The 18,293-nt window shown below is 36.8% G+C and overlaps 2 protein-coding genes across 2 annotated transcripts; one reads left to right on the forward strand and one right to left on the reverse strand.

The window, feature by feature from the left end:
- The first annotated feature begins 222 nt into the window (after positions 1-222).
- LOC102238149 (recoverin-like) lies at positions 223-6,021 on the forward strand. Its single transcript, XM_005808167.2, has 4 exons — positions 223-282; positions 2,253-2,831; positions 4,672-4,783; positions 5,179-6,021. The coding sequence occupies exons 2-4, from the start codon at positions 2,451-2,453 to the stop codon at positions 5,262-5,264; spliced, it is 579 nt and encodes a 192-aa protein (XP_005808224.1). The 5' UTR covers positions 223-282; positions 2,253-2,450; the 3' UTR covers positions 5,265-6,021.
- Positions 6,022-6,980: 959 nt separating this feature from the next.
- LOC102221334 (germ cell-specific gene 1-like protein) lies at positions 6,981-15,988 on the reverse strand. The gene is made up of 7 exons (XM_014472166.2): positions 15,693-15,988; positions 12,349-13,406; positions 10,342-10,536; positions 9,539-9,598; positions 9,292-9,450; positions 8,998-9,109; positions 6,981-8,650 (listed from the first exon to the last, which is right to left on the reverse strand). The coding sequence occupies exons 2-7, from the start codon at positions 12,542-12,544 to the stop codon at positions 8,053-8,055; spliced, it is 1,320 nt and encodes a 439-aa protein (XP_014327652.1). The 5' UTR covers positions 12,545-13,406; positions 15,693-15,988; the 3' UTR covers positions 6,981-8,052.
- Positions 15,989-18,293: the final 2,305 nt, after the last annotated feature.

Here is an 18,293-nt window from a genome sequence, read left to right on the forward strand (position 1 = left end):
GGGGAAAAAGCATCATTTTAAAAAGAAAAAAGACATTAACCAATTGGTGGTCTAGAAATCCAAAGCAGCTACTTGTGAGGTAGACTTTGTCAACTTTTACAAAAAAGAAAGGGAAATTCATTTTCCTGAAGCTGTCAGAGTTCTTCTGGATGTTAGTGTGGCTCCGCCTCTGAGGGGGAAGCCGGTCCAATTGACTTATCTCAGCAGGTGGAACCTGATTTCCTCTGCTGTTCACAGTCAGAGCATCACTGTTAGCACCAAACCGCTCCACTGCTCACACAGGTAGGACACAAACCGAACTGGAAGCTGTTTGTTCACACTGTTGTTGCTTTATGCTGCTGTTGAATAAGTCTGACTTGTCCTTTATCCATTGTGGTCTGGAGGTTCTGTGTGTTTATCTGAGATACCTGAAACTGAGCTGGTGTAGAAGTAAATCATTTAGCATGTGCTGTAAGATTCAAGGATGATAACTGGGTTTGAAATGTTCTGATTGAGAAGATTAATTTGAAGAAATATTGACATTTACTTAATATAGAATTTATTTTAAAAAATGATTGAGAGAAGATCTTGGAATGGTATTGTTTCCTTTGATGACACAGAATAATGAGACATTAATCACTTCAGTTTGACTGAGGAACTTCTAAAATGTTCAGTGTGATTTTTGAGTTGGAGGTAAACTCTACTTTATGACACTATGACATTGTTTTCAGGTATAGAACTATAGATGTTTGAGATTTTGAAGAATTCTCAAATTCTGAAAAAAACGATTTAGTATACTCCTATTTGTTCAAACAAATATTTATGTTAATGTTATTATAGACTGTGCCACAATTCAGAAACAACCAGTTTCAGGTTTTGCTTAAAAATGTGTCTTGTCAATGTGAATTAATTTTGTTCGACTAATTCAAGTCAACACATAACTGAAAACCCCCAACTAAAAACATTGTTGAGGAGGCATATTATATCTGTAATCAGTCAGTCCAAAATGCCACTTAAATGCAATGTTAAATTTTTAAAAGTATGAGGTGTTAGTGGAAGTTCTTTTATCAAACCACTAATAGCTGGAACCATTTGACAACTTTACAATGTTCAAAATAAAATTTGTAATATTTTTCTAAAATGGTGGAACTTTGGAGCTCTCTATGACTAGTAGAAAAATGTCATGACCTTCCAGATCACAAAAACAAAAATTTTAACATTTGGAAATGTTAAAATGTCAGATGTTTCCATCCTTGCCTTTCTCCAGCAGTCATTGGGTGAAAGGCAGGGTACACCCTGGACACATCAGATGTTACCTGGCCACTTAATTTACTGTGACTGAGAGTCTTATGCAAATATAACTACTACATATTACATTCTTGACTACTGCAAAATATAATGATGCAACTCTTTGAAGAACTAAAAAAACAAAGCTGGAATCAAGTTAGGGGATTTGCTCTCAAACTAGCATATGCTTAGCTGGGTCACCTCTGACACCAAAATACCATAGAAATCAGTTTTCTCCCATTTATTATCACCGCCCTGGTATTTTTGCCTGTAGAGCTTATAGTTTCAGCCTCCCTTACCTTTGCTGTGTCTCTTACAGCTTTAGAGGTTGTATTTGAGGTCACTCCAAGTCGTTTGTCACTCTGGATTATGGCAGCAATAGAGGATTACCAGTGTCTAGAGATTTCAAGTCTCTTTCTGGTTGTTTTTTTTTTATTTGTTTTATTAAATTTCTCCCTTAGCCCATTGAATGATAATTTAGAAGAGCGATTTCTAAAACCCCCACACACTTTAGAATAATAGTAGTTTGCAAATATAGTTTAACACAACTCTATAATTACAGAAATATGTCACCAGAAAATAAATTATATTTTACAATCATTTGGGCTAATTAGGACTAAGTGAGTAAATGTGTGTACAAAAGATGAAAATTACTAAATAAGCATTTCAGTTGTTCATTTTTCTTGTATATTTATGTTGTATAGATATTAAAATCTATGAGATGCATTTAATAGCAGTACACATGGGATGATATTGCGGCAACGTGAAACATGTTCAGCATTCACACCCACTCCTATCTCACCTCACAGCATTTCAATACTTTTTAACCTGATTTGATTCTACAACATGTCAGAGAACCCACTTCATACTGAACGAAAAACAAGCATTTGAGATTTGACCTAAGATAAAACATGTCCTTGACACCTCTTACCGGATCTAATCGTAGGCCTAATGAGCTTACCAAGTGCCTTCTGCTCTTTTCACAGCATTTGTGTCTACGAGTTGTACACCAGGCCAACACCAGCATCAAGAACATTTTAGCTGTGTCTCATAAATAGTCTTTCTTTTACTAATTCACAAAATAGAGTAGGAAACTTCAGAGGCTGAAGTTGTGCTACAAGTGCCATTGAAAAACCAAGGGCCGACAAGTTAAACCTCTAAACAGATTTCCAACACCAGCAGTAATGGGTAACAGCAAGAGTGGAGCTGTGTCCAAGGAGATCCTTGAGGACCTTAAACTCAACACCAAGTTCTCAGAGACTGAGATTGTCCAGTGGTATGAGAACTTCAAAAAGCAGTGTCCATCGGGCCGCATCTCGAAAGACGAGTTTCAGAATATCTACCGCAAGTTCTTCCCAGACAGCGATGCAAACACTTATGCCCAGCACGTCTTCCGCTCCTTCGACACTAATGACGACGGCACGCTGGACTTCAAGGAGTACATCATCGCCCTCCACATGACTGGAACGGGGAAGACCACGAGCAAACTTGAATGGGCGTTTTCGCTGTTTGATGTGGACAAGAACGGATACATCACCAAGTCAGAGGTCACAGAAATCTGCACAGTGAGTTTTGGATACATAGCTGGAGAAAACTGTGTCATCAACATAGAGCTTGACAATAGTTTTTTCAATTTTCAGGCTGTGAAACTGTAAATATTTTTACTATTATTTATTATTTCCAATATTTTCAGAGCATAGCATAAACAACTGGAGTAGATCAATTGATAACTGGATAATGACTATCAGAAATATCTGCCTTACATTTTACATGTCAGTTTTTATCATGATTGGAAAGTTGCAGATCTTTATTGGTATTCCATGGCAAAGAGTACACAGACTGTGATCTGTGAAGGAAGTAGCACATCTGTATTGACGGAGTTAGTTCACAAAGCCTACAATTCTCCCCAGGTTTCTCACCATCTTTCTTTTCTTAGAAGAGATGTTGAGCCACTGTGTTGATGTAGATTTATACACACAAGCAAGTACAGGTTTCCAATGATTTTGACTTTCTAAGTTCAGTGATTTGATTCTTAATGGCAAATTTTAATAATTGGATGAACCGACATTTTTGGACATTAATCTGCAATGTTCCTTGTCAAAAATTAATATTTTGTTAAATTTCCCAACCTGCTTTTGTTACAATAATGGTTGTTTTGTGACCACATTATGAACTTGTTTCTTGTCCATGTCTGGTCTGAAGTCAGTTCCCTAATTTATTTTTAGCCAAAAGGTCAGGCCCTTCCACTGGTTAGGTAACATATTTTCAGGATTAGACTTTCATTCACGCTGATAAACAGTTTAAGCTTATGCTGGAGTCAGAAGACAGCTTAGTAACACTGACTGCATGGATGCACTTTTCAGGGTAAATTTACAACAGCAATAAAGCAGCTAATATCTAAAAAGCCAAAATATTGAAAGTAATTGCTGAGAAGGCTAAATTTTTCTCTTTTTTTAAAATTTTGATAAAGTGATACTGCAATTAGATAATGTAAAAAACAGGGCGATGGTGGGAAGAGTTCGTCCTGTAATGGGTTTTTGATTCAAACCCATGCTCTGTCTGTCTTAGTCGTTGTGTCCTTGGACAAAGTACTTCACTCACCTTGTCTGCTATTTGTGGTGCAGGGGCCTGGTGGTGGCCAGGGGGCCCGGTGGCACCAGTGCATGGCAGCCTCACTTCTGTCAGACTGCCCCATGGTAGCTGTGGCTGCAGTGTTGTAGCTTACCATTATCAGTGTGCGAATGACTGGATGTTATAAAGCAGCTCTTGAGACTTCGTGTTTCAAATCTTTCTGAACATTCAGACACCTTAGAAGGGAAGTTATGTCCTATTTAATTTATCCAAAATGGTGACTAAAACAAGATATGCAAGAACTGTAATAAAAGTGCATGTAATATGTCCTTGTGAGGATAAACAATTGCATTAAAACAAATACTACTATATTTTCTTGAAATCTATGAAAGTAGTTTCATATGAATATACTTTACACAAAGTCCTCTCAACCAAAAAAAAAAAAACATAGTAAAGTTCAAGCAAATGTCACTCAGTCTACGGTTTTAAAAGCATTCAATTGACACTCTTTATATGTCCTTGCAGCATTTGTGTTGTAGTAATTAAGCAATTACACAGCACCGCTGTAACTATATACAGTTGTCCACTTTCCATGTAAGCATGTTTCGTTGCCAAATATAAATGAAAAAGATAAGAGAAAATATAATTAGATAAAGCCAGAGATGCTCTCCAAATAAATGGCTTTATGGAAGGATGTTACTTTTGTTGTAAATAAATGTAGATAAAAGAAACACAGAAATGAGATGAAACTGGAGAAAGTGCTGTATGAAAATCCACAAAAGAACTCATTATTTTGACTTGAGCAATTTATTTACTCTCCTTCCTGTTTTACAGTCAATTTTCAAGCTGATACCGACAGATGAAGTGGGTGATCTACCTGAGGATGAAAACACACCTGAAAAGAGGGCAAACAAACTCTGGAAAGTCTTCGATAAGGGTGACAACGGTACGATGAAGTAGTATTGATGGTAGCAAATTAACAATGTAGTGAAATGTCTCAAGAGCAAAAGTGGTAGATGAGTTTTTGTTTTAAATCTTTAAAAAAAAAAAATCTGGTTCTTCTTCAATTGTCTACAACTGGAGCCAGAAATTTCTTTGTTTTTAATTAAGGTCATAAATGCAAAAGGATTTTAAAAAACTGCAGACATTTCTAATTGTTTTCAATATTTGTAAATCTCTGTTCCAGTTTGACCAGAACAATCTTACTCACTATCATTTTAAATCTTTTATTTCTTCGGAAATACATTTATACTCTATTATTAAATGTGTGTACAAAAATGAATAAGTATGCATTAATCATGGGGTAACTGTATGTTTTGGTATTTATTTTGTTTTCTCTAGACCGAGTTGCAGAAGGAGAGTTCATCAAAGGACTGTTGGAAAATGAAGAAGCCCTCCGTTTGATTCAGTATGAACCTTCAAAATAACTTCTTTATCTGACTGATCCATTTCCCTCTGGTTCCGGTCTTTCTGTAAATGCAGTGGCACCTGATGGTATCCTCACACAATGTGAACACATAACTGCACATAATGCCCCTTGAAAAGTATTGAAGCGTAACTTCCTACTTGGTTTTGTTGCCTGTCTACGTGTGCTGTCCACGTTGTTTGTAGTTTGAAATATGAAGGATACAATAAAAACTGGGAAAAAGTGAAGTAGTGCAAACAGATTACTTTGACTGTAAAAATCAGTATGCAACATGCTTTACATTTATCTGTAAACAGGTATTTATAAACTGCTGTCTGTCCATTTTGCTGCTTAGTGGACAGAAACCTTTCTGGACCCATCTGACACTTAAACACATACATTTACATATCATGAATTTCTGATGCAGCCAGTATTTAGTGCAAATAAAAAGGGATACAATGAAGGTTTATTTTGCTTTGAAGATGTATTCAATTCAGTAGTTAATTATAATAATTATTGTTATTGTTTATGAACCCTGACCGACATACAATATCGCTTCATTACTTTAGCTTAACTAGTATTTTACCATTTTTATTTTAACCCCAGGGCACAATTTTACATGTTTGTTGTTTATGTGATGACTATGAAAATTAGCGTTTGTCCTGCATGTTCCTTTGTAATATATTCAATAAATGGAAACAATAAAATTCTGATCAAATGAGGTTTTAGAATTTGTTTGCTTTAATGTCAAATAAAATGCAAAGACATATTTGAAAAAAGGTTCACAAGTATTCTGTTTATTGTCATTGTTGGAATATTCTTCCAAAATCTCCTGACTTAAATTGTGATTCATTCAGAGGAAATCACTTATGTTTCAGTTGATGAAAAATCATAAATATTTATTACAAAAGCAAAATGCTGTGGTCAAAATTATTCTGCTGCTAATTAATGATACAGGAGCCGGTTACTGCCCATATGGTTGAGGTTGCATAACTGCTGCATTATCTAACCTCTTAAATTACATTTTTAATTACTATCCTCATACAGTGCCATTCGATAACCTTAGAGTTGAATTTATCTCCGCCTCACTGCCTGAATTAAGTCAATCCCTCTCTCTCTTTCTGTCTTATTTCCATCACTGGTAGAGATTACTGACGTAATCTTCTGTCCAACATCTAAAAACATCTGTCTCAAAATCCAGACCTCTCTGCTACAGTCATCTCACTTTTTTCAGTATTCCTAGATAGACTTTTTCACGTTCTCAGAAGCAGAAACCGAACCATATAGCAGCAATCACACTCTATTCCCAGAAAGTTCTTGACACTGCTTGGCAGTTTGTGTCTTTTGTTATGGGAGCAGAAAAATCTGTGTTGATTGACAATGTTTAACCAAAACAAGCATCCTGTGTTATCAGCTTATTTGAGATTGGATCATGAGGATCTCAGGTCTAGGAGAAAAAACAGGATATTATTCCCCCAATGAAACGTTTTATCTTCTTCTGTGGAACATAAAGCTTTTCCCAAGCTTTTATAAAGTCCCTCTAGCTGACTCTGGGTCTGCCCTAAAATACCCTCAGAGGGAGGCACGCAGGGGTCAGCCTGACCAGATGTCGAAAGCGCCTCAACTGAGTCACACAACCCAACCCAACCCTCACCCCTCCAAATAAAAGAAATAATACTGTTTTATCCACATTTTTTTGCAGAACACTAATAAAAATTTAATCAGAAAAATTGGTGTTTCTACCTTTCATCAGTTTTGTTTTTTATTTTTCATATCTGCACTTGTTACAACAGGAGGCAGCAGGGCATCCATGCCGCACTAAATTCAAAATGTCTCTTGTCACTCTGTCACTACATGTGCATATGTGCAACTTCTGTCATGTCCATAAGTATTTCTGAAAAGTTGTGGCTAAAAAGTGCATAACTAAAATCAATTGCCCTGAGAAGTTGTAATTTTGAATGCTGATTATCTAAATCACTGATAAAACACATTCATTCACATAAAAAGTCAGTGTAAGGCTAGTTTTACACAAGTAAACTGGTTCAGTTTTCTATTACTTGTCCTGATAACGATGAGTAAACTTAAAGAAGCTGCTGTGGAATGTGACCATCTTGTATCATGTATTCACAAAATCTCTTGAAGTTTTCAGCCTTAGATTAATTACCAACAAATGTCCTTATATGAGTATGAGTAAGGTTAGGCTAAATCTAAAGCATTACAGATAGGGAATTGTTCTCTTAAAATATATGAAGTCTTTGGTGTTTGGTTTTGTATACTTGAGACAACAGTTAAATAAATTATGGTATAAATCCAGATCATTTATTCACTGAAACCATAAATTTCAACAGCCATTTCACCATGACTCTAAGTAATAGATGAGTTTCCCTTCAGAGCTGTGCTACATGTCAAGGCTTGTGTTGATGTCACCGATAGTTCACCCCAGGTGACATTTTCTTTGCGTCTTTTTATATACCACATTGAAGATATCTATGTTATCGGTTTACTGTGACAATACTCACCAGCTCTTCAGGAAGAAGACTTGAGGGATATTTATTATGTGACTGCAATATGAATAAATCCAAACTGTAATTGCAAACTTCTGAGGCATGACAAAACATGATAAAAAAAAAGTTTAGTCATGCCATTTAAGTTTGGAAATCTTAGTCTAGAGATAATGAAACTGACACACCTAACATCTAAAAACTCGAAGACAGTTTATGTACAAAAAAACCTAATACAGGTGATTCTTCAAGTCTTGTGTTGTGTTGTTCATGTGTTGTGTTGTTCACCAGTCCTTAGTCCTGTAAGTCTTAGCAGATGGAGTCCTCTCTTTCCTCCTGCAGAGTGTAATCTATCTCATCCAGCTCTCGCTCACACTCCTCACATCCTTCTGTGGCGCATCCCTCCACAACTACGACTCCGTGAGCGTCCACCATTCTTCCTGTTCCCACTCCACCTCCTCCCATTGCCCCCATTGTCCCACCAGTGCTTCCCATTCCCATCCCAACTCCACTTCCTCCAACACCGATCCCACCTGCTCCTCCAATAGCTGTGCTTCCTCCAGCTACAACTCCTCCCATTCCCATCCCGATGCCCCCGACTCCACCTCCAACCAGCAGGGCCCCACCAGCACTGCATGCCAAAGGTCCAACTGCCGGTCCCACTCCTCTTGGCCACAGTGGATCCATGAGGGCCCCCTGCTGGCCGAGATGAATCAGCTGACTGACTGAGTAAAGCCCTCCGCCTCCGGCTTGAACAACCTCCTCATAGGAAGGGGCGATAGTAGCAGCTCGGGCCTCCTCCAGCCTCAACCTGGCTCTGTGCTTCATCTCAATGATGGTCTTAGTGTACGAGTTGAGTGTTGCCACAGCAGCTGCCATGCAACAGCTAAAGGAAAGCCACGCTAGCCTGAGACATGAAAAGAGTAAAGAAAACAACACTGAGCATTGTTTTTATTTAATTTCCCAATATAACGTGATACGGTGTTATAAAAACAGCAATGCCTGGAGATAGACCTGGACTTTAAGGGTCTCCTTGGGAATTTATTCAAAGTTGGTTGAAATGTTCTTATGAGATAAGACACAGAAAAAAACAAATATATATAATGTAATTCTGATGAGATTGGTTACTGCCTTCATTTTACAGAAAGGGACACAGGAGGTTTTTTAATGGATCTCAAAAACCAGTGAGAGTCAAAGTAGTTCTATAAGCCTTGGACAATATTCAAAACAAGGAGATCACAAAAACTAACTCACGCAAAAGACCATCCATAGTCCCAAGACTGCGGCCTCCAGTCTTTTGGTCCGATGCTCACTGTCATCTGAAACACTGTGGTGTACATCATGTGGGCTACCATCCCCATCATACCTGGTAAACATGGAAAAGGAATCACTTTAAAAAAAAGAGGTGAGGAAAAAAAAACCGACCTAACATAGTGTATAAAAACAGAGATAAACTTTTGAACTTATTTAAATCTTTTGGTTTTTACTCCAGTGCATATACTGAACCAGAAAAATAAAAAAATGTTTACAATATTTTTCACCACTGACCTGAAAGGACGGTGCACATTGCAGCGAAGGCGTTGATCTTCAGGGAGCTCATCTCCTTCTTGGCACAGAGGCACATCGCTTCGACACACATCAGGAGGAAACCCATCGCCAGAAGGCCGATGTACATGAACTCACTGATAACAGACAACCACAGCACACCTGCAAGTGTAAAAAAGAAATAATGTGTTTTTATTATTGCTTATTTTCTATAATATTTGATATAGCCAACAACTGTTTTTGCACCAACCTTGTGTCTCTCCTGGGGTGAGTTCAATGAAGCTGCGGCACTTTTCTTCCTGATCATCTCCTAAAAACAAGATGTTCCACATACAACCTTAAGTCACCTGGTTCCCTGAATTAATTTAATTTCTGAATGATTTATGAACAGATTCAGATAATGTAAACAGTATTAAAATAGAGCACATGCATTGCAATGGCTTCCACCTTCTGTCAGCTTAACACCTAAATTCTGGAAACCTATAATCTTTTATTCTGATCTAAGTTGAGTGATTGCTATTTGGATTCTGCAGGTCTGTACATGCTTTATGGTGCAGGTATTAGTTGCACTAACCACACAGTTGTTTCTGCACATCAGACACCTTTGTCTTCATTTACATACATTTAGGTTTATGTAAATTAACCTTACAGAAAGACAAAAAGAAGTACAAAGGTTCCAATTTTGTTATCCACTTTATTTTCATGTTTATGATAAACAAACTTTACTTTTTTTAAAATCTAAAGCTGTCATTATAATATGCATCTTTCGAAAACAGATTTCTTTTGATCAGTTATGTGCTTTGAATTCCCATAAATAAAATAAAATGCTGCAGTGAAAAGAAATTATTCAGTTGGTTCTTAGAAACTGTTTTCAGAATCCAGATTCTTAAAACAAATTCCCTCAAGATTTTGGGAATTTATTTAAATTACGATGAAAGTGCTCTGGGAAACGATTATTACTGATTTTCTTTTTCACTTTAAATACAGATGAGTTTAGACATTAAATAAACATCTAAACCCGTTTTCAGCCACTTGGCTCTCTGCCTCACCAACCTTCGTTGTGTTTTTCACAGGAAAGCCAGAAACCCGTGTGGAAATATCTCAGCATGTACTTGTCCTCGCCCGTTTCCCAGAGATACTGCACGGCATTGGCCAACTGCTTTTTCCTTATCAGGGCCAGTTCCTCCTTCTGCTGTGGAGACAGCGTCACATTGGACACCGGGTTCTTGGGGTCCTGGGTGGGAGCCTCTGTTTGAGAAGGAAAAAATACAGATGATCGATTTGATAAAAGAGTTTAACATATTTTATAAAGTACAATAAACTGAGATTATATGACCTAAAACAATCTAGAAATGTGGCTTTTGGTTGTTTTAAGTATTTCTGTGCAGTAACTACAGGAGTATGAGAAAATTGTATGAAGTGATAATTCATCTGTATGACATCATGTAAAGCTCTCAAACACTGTTCTTAAAGTCAGCTGTGGTGTTTTTTATTACTTTACTGAGATTAGAGCATACATGGGATTATGTGAATTATGTATGACAATGTCTACATTCAAAGCTTTGCCACTGAGCTCTTAGGTTACCAATTTAACCTGTTTATTAAATGACTGGCTGGGGGATTATTTTTCCACAGAGAACACCCTGCAGTTTCACATTATGCTGCTGCCTATAATGTGTTGTGCACAGCTAAGAGATGCCACAGAGTCTTTGTGATATTTGTCACAGAATGCTACATGATTACATATGCTGACATGTTAAGAGACGGTTCTTAATTATGCACAGAATATCCAAATATTTTGAGCCAAATGGCTGAAAAATGTGCAAATTTGTGCACCAGTTAAAATAGGTTCTTGTAAGAAGTTGATTAAAACCATGAAAACTTATTTCAAAACATTGCCCACATTGAATGTAATATTTTTTGTGCACAAATCAACAACCATCTGAGTTAAATATATGAATAAAAAAGAATGAAATGCTGCAAACTGGCTGCATATGTGTCCACAACCATCGGATAATACTTTTTGGAAGTATCTTTTGATTCATTTTTACAATTTGATTAACCTGGGTTTTAACCGGCCATCAATTAGGATGAATATGATTATTCAGAAATAAAGTTCTAGTAGGGATATCCTGACATTTGCTCATTTTTATTATTTAGTGACAGCAGACTCCACTATTCTCCATATATCTGGAAGATATCCTAAAGCCTGGAGGGAGAAATCATTCTGAGCATCAACAAAGAAATATCATACCTACGATAAAGCATGGTGGTGCCCCAAACATGGTCTGGTGTTATATTTAATCAGTTTGAAGTTTTTGTCAAGATGGGTGAACTTATGAACAATTACAAAAGTATTAATCGTGATTTCTAAATTACGTCACAAGAAACTGTCAATTTAACAAGGATGTAAAAACATTATAAATCACATTAGACTTTGAGGGTAGAAGCTGTGCACACAAATTAACATAATTTCAAAAATATTTGACTTGGTATTTGAGAACATGATAGATTAATTAAATATCACTAATAATAAAACTTTGATCAAATCTATTCAGTGTTAAGAGCTTTTGGAGTTTTAAAATGATACTTAACCTTAAAATGTTGACCCTTCTCTGTTTTAATGAGATGCTGTCCATATCTTTATTTCCCAGATATGAAAGTTGAATGCTTCTGTAATTTTCTGTTTTTCCATTGATTGTTTTTTCTATTTTGGTTGCTTGTAACAAAGTTTCAATGAACCAGTTTTAACCCCTTGACTCTGATTCTCAAAATGCCGACAGTCATTGGGTTCATGAGAACTTTGGTGTCATGACAGTAAAAGAGTGACACCTCAGACAAGCTGTTGTGTCTAATTTCAAACACCTAACCAAGCTTTGGTTAGGTGTTTGAAATTAGGATTTTTTTTTATGATGGAAAGACTCAAAGGTCAGAGTTAGAAAGCTGCCTCTGAAAATTGACCCTCAACTCAAAATGAGAAATAAAACATCTTTTAATGTCAAAGAAAATCTTTTTACTTGTAGCTGGTATTTTGAGCATCCCCAGCCCTCACAGCCTCACCTGTTGTGTATGGCTGGCTGTTGTTCTTTCCACAGTTCTTCATCTTGACCGGTGACAGGCAGACTGGCTTCACCACTTTGTGTGTCCCTACACACCAGTAGGAACTGCAGAAGGCTGACACGGACATCGTCAGGGCCAGAGAGGTGAGACCCAGGGACAGCAGGGTCCGGTTACGTCTGGACATTTTCTCCAGCATTGTTACTGCTCAACTGGAATGAAGCCAGTGGAGAAATGTGGCAGGCAGTGGGACGATTTTACCTTGATGTCCCTAAAATGGCAACCAGCTTTGGTGACCTATTGGGATGAAGGTCAGCAGGCTGAAACATCCTCAAGAACAAGATTAGGACAACTTTGTGAAAAGTAAGAAGCAGGAAGGCTGATTGGAAGTTTGAGAGTGACTCATGGAGGAGCAGAAGAGGAGAAAATAAGGAGATTAAGGATGTTTCAGAAGAGAAACAAAGGTCAGTGAGGAAGATGAGCAGTGGTGAAGAGTTGGAAGGAGGGCGGGGTCTGAGGAAAGATATCTGATGAGAGGTCAGAGGACAGAGAGGGAAAGAAAGTGCTGGGTTTTAATCAAGTTGCGGCAGATGTGCCGACTGGAAGTTGCATGAGGAGCTCCAGCTGTTGCGTCCTTATCGAAGCTGGAGCATCACCAGCTGTAGTGTCTGTTACAGAAACTTGGGATTTACCAGGCGAACAAAGCAGGTTATCAGATTTAAATTTAAGATCTTTGTTTCTTGAGAGTATTACAGCACCAGCCGCCTGTCTAGCTGTGTTTCATGTTGACTTGAGGCTCCTCCCATATCCGTCTTCCTGATGAGTTCTTCTTTCCGCTCCAAGGCAGATTTAAATCTCAGAATCCGGATTTTACACCTAATCAGGTCCAGCCTCATGGTACATCCCTCTTCTCAACCTGTTCCCTCACCTCTCCGAGAGGGATTGGGTTAAAGAAGGAGTGATTAGTCCAGGATCTCAGGCCTGCCTCTGGGTCCCAGTAAATCTGTTTTAATCTTGGGAAAGGTGGAGGAGATTAATGGCCGGTGACTCTCATGCTGCACCTATCATGAGAACAAGAGAAGAAAAAGGTTGACATCTGGCCAAAATCATCAAGAAAACTTGAAGCATATCCTGAAAGATTATACGTCTATAACGTCATTGTAGCCATGGCAGATTAACCCGAAGTCAACTTGGATTAATCTTTGGTTCTTGAAGACATTTCACCTCTTATCTGCAAAGCTCTAAGTGAAGCGAAGTTCATGCTGGCTCATCAGTACCTTAAGAGCTGTTGTGCTGTTGACCTATTTATCCATCTGTCTACGGTGGAACGACTGGATTGAAAATGTAGTTTTGTGAAAACAGATTTTAGTCAAATAAAACAAAACTTTGCTCCTTATTGTAGCATCTTCAGCCTTCACATGGTGACTCATCGGCAAACAACTCATTGTTCCAGTCCTTGCAAATGAAAAGTGATAATTCATCATTTTCTTCTCTAAATCAATAGCTGTTCAATATTTCCAAAGGCCTTTAAAAGTTTTTCTTTGGACTTCGACTACTTTTAAGCCTATTTTTAGCTGACCACCTAAAAGAGAAGACCAGATTTAGATTAGTTTGAACAATCTTATGACTTGTGAAATTCAATAAAAGCTCCTCAATTCAAAAGATGAAGCAGTTTTATCTCAACAAAGCAGCTTACCAAAAATTGTTATAATTTCTCTTGCTCTATCTATAAAAATATCTAAACTTTAGAGATGCACTGATTGGATTTTCTTCATTTCAGATTTTATTCGAACTTTGAATCCAACCGAAAATCCCACGATTTTACCTCTTCATGCATCAAATCCTAAATCCCTAACCTTTATCTGGTTCTCTTACCTCACAATAAAATATTTCAAAGATTTGCGTTGTTACCATGGAGTAAAAACTGTTTTTAAAGAAGAGAAACAGTAAAAAGAAAGCAAAATGTGATCTGTTGGTCAATGGTTAAAGATAATCAATAAAACTTGTGACAACTGTGATCACTGGATGATGAATCTCTCAGGTCCTGAGAGACCTCAGGACACTGTGGGGTTTTTTGTATGTGCTAAGGTTCTGTTAGGTCTCGCACTTCGGTTTTTATTCCCCAATTCCTAACTCTGCTTATCTGAAGTGGACCACACATTTCACGTTGCTAAAGTAAGGCAAACATATGGACAGGAGTTGATTGAAAGAGCAGAAAAAGTTTTAAAAAAGTTAATATAAACATCAGAAACCATGATTTATTAGTCAAGACTTCTTTAAGACAACATTGCTCCTTTAAATAAATTACAAAGACATTTATGCACAGCTCTGTTAATAATCCTAAATGAGCCTAAATCCCCAGGAATCAGTCAACAAAAATAATAACATTAAATTTTGTAGAGGACATGCAAACAATTATCAAGAGGAATAATTTTAAACCAAGGTGTCTAAATCCAAAATAAAAAGATAACAAATTTTGGATGCTAACATAATTTATTTTTTCTGTTTTTACAATGAATTAGAATAGTAAACCAATAAGATTAATTCCTCAACCTATTTATGGTAATTATTGTGTAGCTTCTTTCAACCGTAAGATTGTTTCCAATTAAACCAACATAACTTTTCAGAAGTTAGTGCAGAGGCATTCATTTCTGTTGCACAGAAACTGTAATTTGAACGAGTATGTTTTTGAGATATATTGAGCAAAACAATAAACTTTGTAGACGACATGCAAACAGTTATCAATTAAACAATTAAATTGTTTAATTTAGGAAATAAGTGGAGTTCAGACTCAGTTACAATAACTTTTCAGAAGTGAACATGCTATGATTTTATTTAATGTCTGCCTAGCAGAAAACACTCTCTTGTTCAAACAAATCTAATTCATACTTTTATTTAAGGAGGTTCTGCTAATTATTTTAATTAACAATCTTGGCTACTGAAAATCTACATGTGCAACAAGATACCTGGTAATTTCATTTGTTTTAAATTAAACGATCAATTGTTCCAAGTTGATATGAGCAAGTGATTCTAAAACATGTTTCTCCAGACGCCCAACAGTTTGCTTGCTCATCATTCAGGTTTTCTTTCGGGCTTCTTCACACATTTGATCTGACTTTGCATTGCATTTTTGAATCAATAACACCGATGTTCACATGAAATAACATGCAGTAATGTGTTAGTTGATCTCTTCTGTAAGCGTCTCATCAGAATGAGCTGAAATCTTTTCCCTTAGGGGTGGGATTAGAAAATCCAGCCGCAGCTGGAAGAGCTCAACTTTTTGATCAACAAAAAATCTCACACAGCAAGAAATCATAGCAACAAATTAGGAATGAAGTGTCACTTACCAATGCCTGTAGGCTGGATAACGTTCACTTTGTGTTTGTCTCAACCTTCCTGAATAATAGATTCAGGTTTCCTGAATTTTTCTCCTGATTCCGGCATCGCTCCTGGTTTCCAGTAGAAACCCACCCAGATTCGCTCTAATCCGCCCAAGTCCATCTGTTACTTTCCCACCCCTTCGCTCTTTGTATCCTTCCATCATCGCAGCTTTTTCCTTTCTCTTGTTGACTTCATTTCTTGTCTCTCTCATCCAACCTGACCCAATATGACTCATTTAACGGCGTGGTATCGAACAGCTGGGAGCTGGATGAGTGCACTAGTGATAAACTCTGATGGTCCGTGTTGCTTCTTAAGCTTTGACCCTTCAACACAATCCAGTGCAGCTGCACAGTTGTGGCCAGATGTTTACACACACTAGTCAGGGATCTGATTGTCACGGTATTATTGGACTTTTTTTCATGTAGTTAGGTTATAATACACTTTGCGCATTTGTTTCAATGAAGAAAGACGCGAGTCTTTGGGCAATTCATTAGCAGAATAAGGGAAGATTATGAATTCAAACAAAAAAAAAGTTAAAACCACAAGACAAAGTTTTCTCTGTCAACAAAATGAAGCTTTTAGTCAAATTTTGAGAAGGTATCAAAAAATAATTTGAAAGTTGAAGAACCAAAATTCCACAATGTTCCATTTGGCAGGCTAGTGGGGGAAAATAAAACACATTCAGTATTGTCTTATGTTAAAAAGTTTTTGATATTTACAGTATTCAGACAGGAAATAGGTAGAGGATCCATGAACAGCTACCTCAAGGACTAATAGCCTCAATGTACAGGGCAGCCATGCTACTGCTAATCCACAAACTGTCCCAACATTCTGATGTTTCAGGTGTGAAACATTACACAACTTTATGTCATTTATCCAACTCAGACGGTGACGACCTTTCTTAATTTACAGATGAAAGCGTTTTCAAAATGCACATTAAATTGAAGCTGTTTTTGAGTTCTTATGACAGAAACAAGAAATTCAAAATTTCATACACATAAACCTAAAGATGGTGTTTTTGTTATAGCGGACATGCATGAAAATTGGAATAATTCTGACCCACAAACAGATTACAGAGCCACTACAGAAAACCAGTCACACCAAGAATTTAACCATGAAATCTAGTGAAAAGAAACATTTTGATGTAGCACAGCTTAAACTCCACAAGTTGGTAACATTTCATCTATATTAGACACTGCTGTGGCCTTCACTATGACATTGCTTTATCTTTATATCAACATTAGAGACGTGTATTATTTATTAATCTTACACAACAATGCAACACTTTAAAGTAAATTAACAGTTTACCTTAATTGATACCTAAAGTTACACAAGCATATTCCCCGCATCAGGAAGACAATCAATTTTGACTAATTACTTCCCAAGGAGTCCATCTAAGCCAATCGATTCAAGTTGTGATAGGCCATCCCTACATGATAAACTTTAAACGTCAAAATTGACAACAATGAAAGTTTATCACACAGATTTGATTTCAAAACATGACTGTTAACACCTTATAACAGATTTTCAGTTTAATCTTACAGAGGCTTAATTAATTCAATGGTTTGTCATCATCATGGAAAATACTCATTATGTTTCCATAATTATAATTATTATGGATCTGGGTTACTGAAAAAAAGGAGCTTTTCCTGTGGATTATGTTATTTAAGTTGCTTGAGCGAAAATAGGTAACACATCGACTTGACCAACCCATTTTGTCCTGATGTGACACATCTCTCTGCTTTTAGACTCTAAGCTTCTTTCTCCATGAATGTAACAACTGAGATCCGGCTCAGCTGGATATCCTGAATTACTCCAAAAACAATTCTGTAATGGCCTCTTTATTGTCTTACACCTCTGGACAATTCAGGACATGCATGTGAATGGAAAAGTCTCTATAAACAATGATTTTTATTCAAATCTTGCATTTAGATACAGTAAGAAATTTATCGTTTTTATTGATTGACCTTAAAGATCAAAACATAAATGGTAAACGGTAACATACACCACAACGGCAGTTTTGAACAGGGACCTTAAATCACAATAAAAATAAATAAATAAATCACTTATTTAAAAATACAATTTTAGATATTATACACAAAATTGATCTTACTGTGTGAATATACAGACCAATCATGTGCTGAAAACATGAAAACGTGGTGGTGTCGTAGTGACTCATTATCGCCCTCTTGCGGTGACTTTTGATACTGACGATATCAGAAGTCAACGTAAATATAAAATTGAGCTCAAAATTATTCATACTGTGGCAGATTTAGATCTATAATTATTGTCATTGAATGGAAATGTTTTCTTTTTATGATAGGATATGAAAATTCACCTCCTAAAATAAAATAATGTGCTATAAAACAAGGGGTAAAGCAATAAGCCTTTATATTGATCAGTGCAAAAGCCTTTATTGGGTCGACATAAATCAAATGATCCCTGTTAATGCTGAGCATTTTTTTTAACATGTTTCCACTTTTTATTTGATTTTGTCTCTTAGAATAAGCTTCATCTCTCTGGTAGAAGGTCACAAAAAGCATCTTCATGCAGCTATTTAAGCCAAA

The sequence above is a fragment of the Xiphophorus maculatus genome, chromosome 13, assembly GCF_002775205.1.
Source record: "Xiphophorus maculatus strain JP 163 A chromosome 13, X_maculatus-5.0-male, whole genome shotgun sequence".
NCBI classification, from domain to species: Eukaryota; Metazoa; Chordata; class Actinopteri; order Cyprinodontiformes; family Poeciliidae; genus Xiphophorus; species Xiphophorus maculatus.

What these genes read in the sequence shown, in the direction of transcription:
- LOC102238149 (XM_005808167.2), top strand. Translation starts at nt 2,451, where the DNA reads ATGGGTAACAGCAAGAGTGGAGCTGTGTCCAAGGAGATCCTTGAGGAC. An exon ending in AGGTCACAGAAATCTGCACA is followed by an intron (nt 2,832 to 4,671) that starts GTGAGTTTTGGA and finishes CCTGTTTTACAG; the next exon opens with TCAATTTTCAAGCTGATACC. An exon ending in CTTCGATAAGGGTGACAACG is followed by an intron (nt 4,784 to 5,178) that starts GTACGATGAAGT and finishes TGTTTTCTCTAG; the next exon opens with ACCGAGTTGCAGAAGGAGAG.
- LOC102221334 (XM_014472166.2), bottom strand. Translation starts at nt 12,544, where the DNA reads ATGCTGGAGAAAATGTCCAGACGTAACCGGACCCTGCTGTCCCTGGGT. An exon ending in CTGTGAAAAACACAACGAAG is followed by an intron (nt 9,599 to 10,341) that starts GTTGGTGAGGCA and finishes TCTTGTTTTTAG; the next exon opens with GAGATGATCAGGAAGAAAAG. An exon ending in AATGTGCACCGTCCTTTCAG is followed by an intron (nt 9,110 to 9,291) that starts GTCAGTGGTGAA and finishes CATGTTTACCAG; the next exon opens with GTATGATGGGGATGGTAGCC.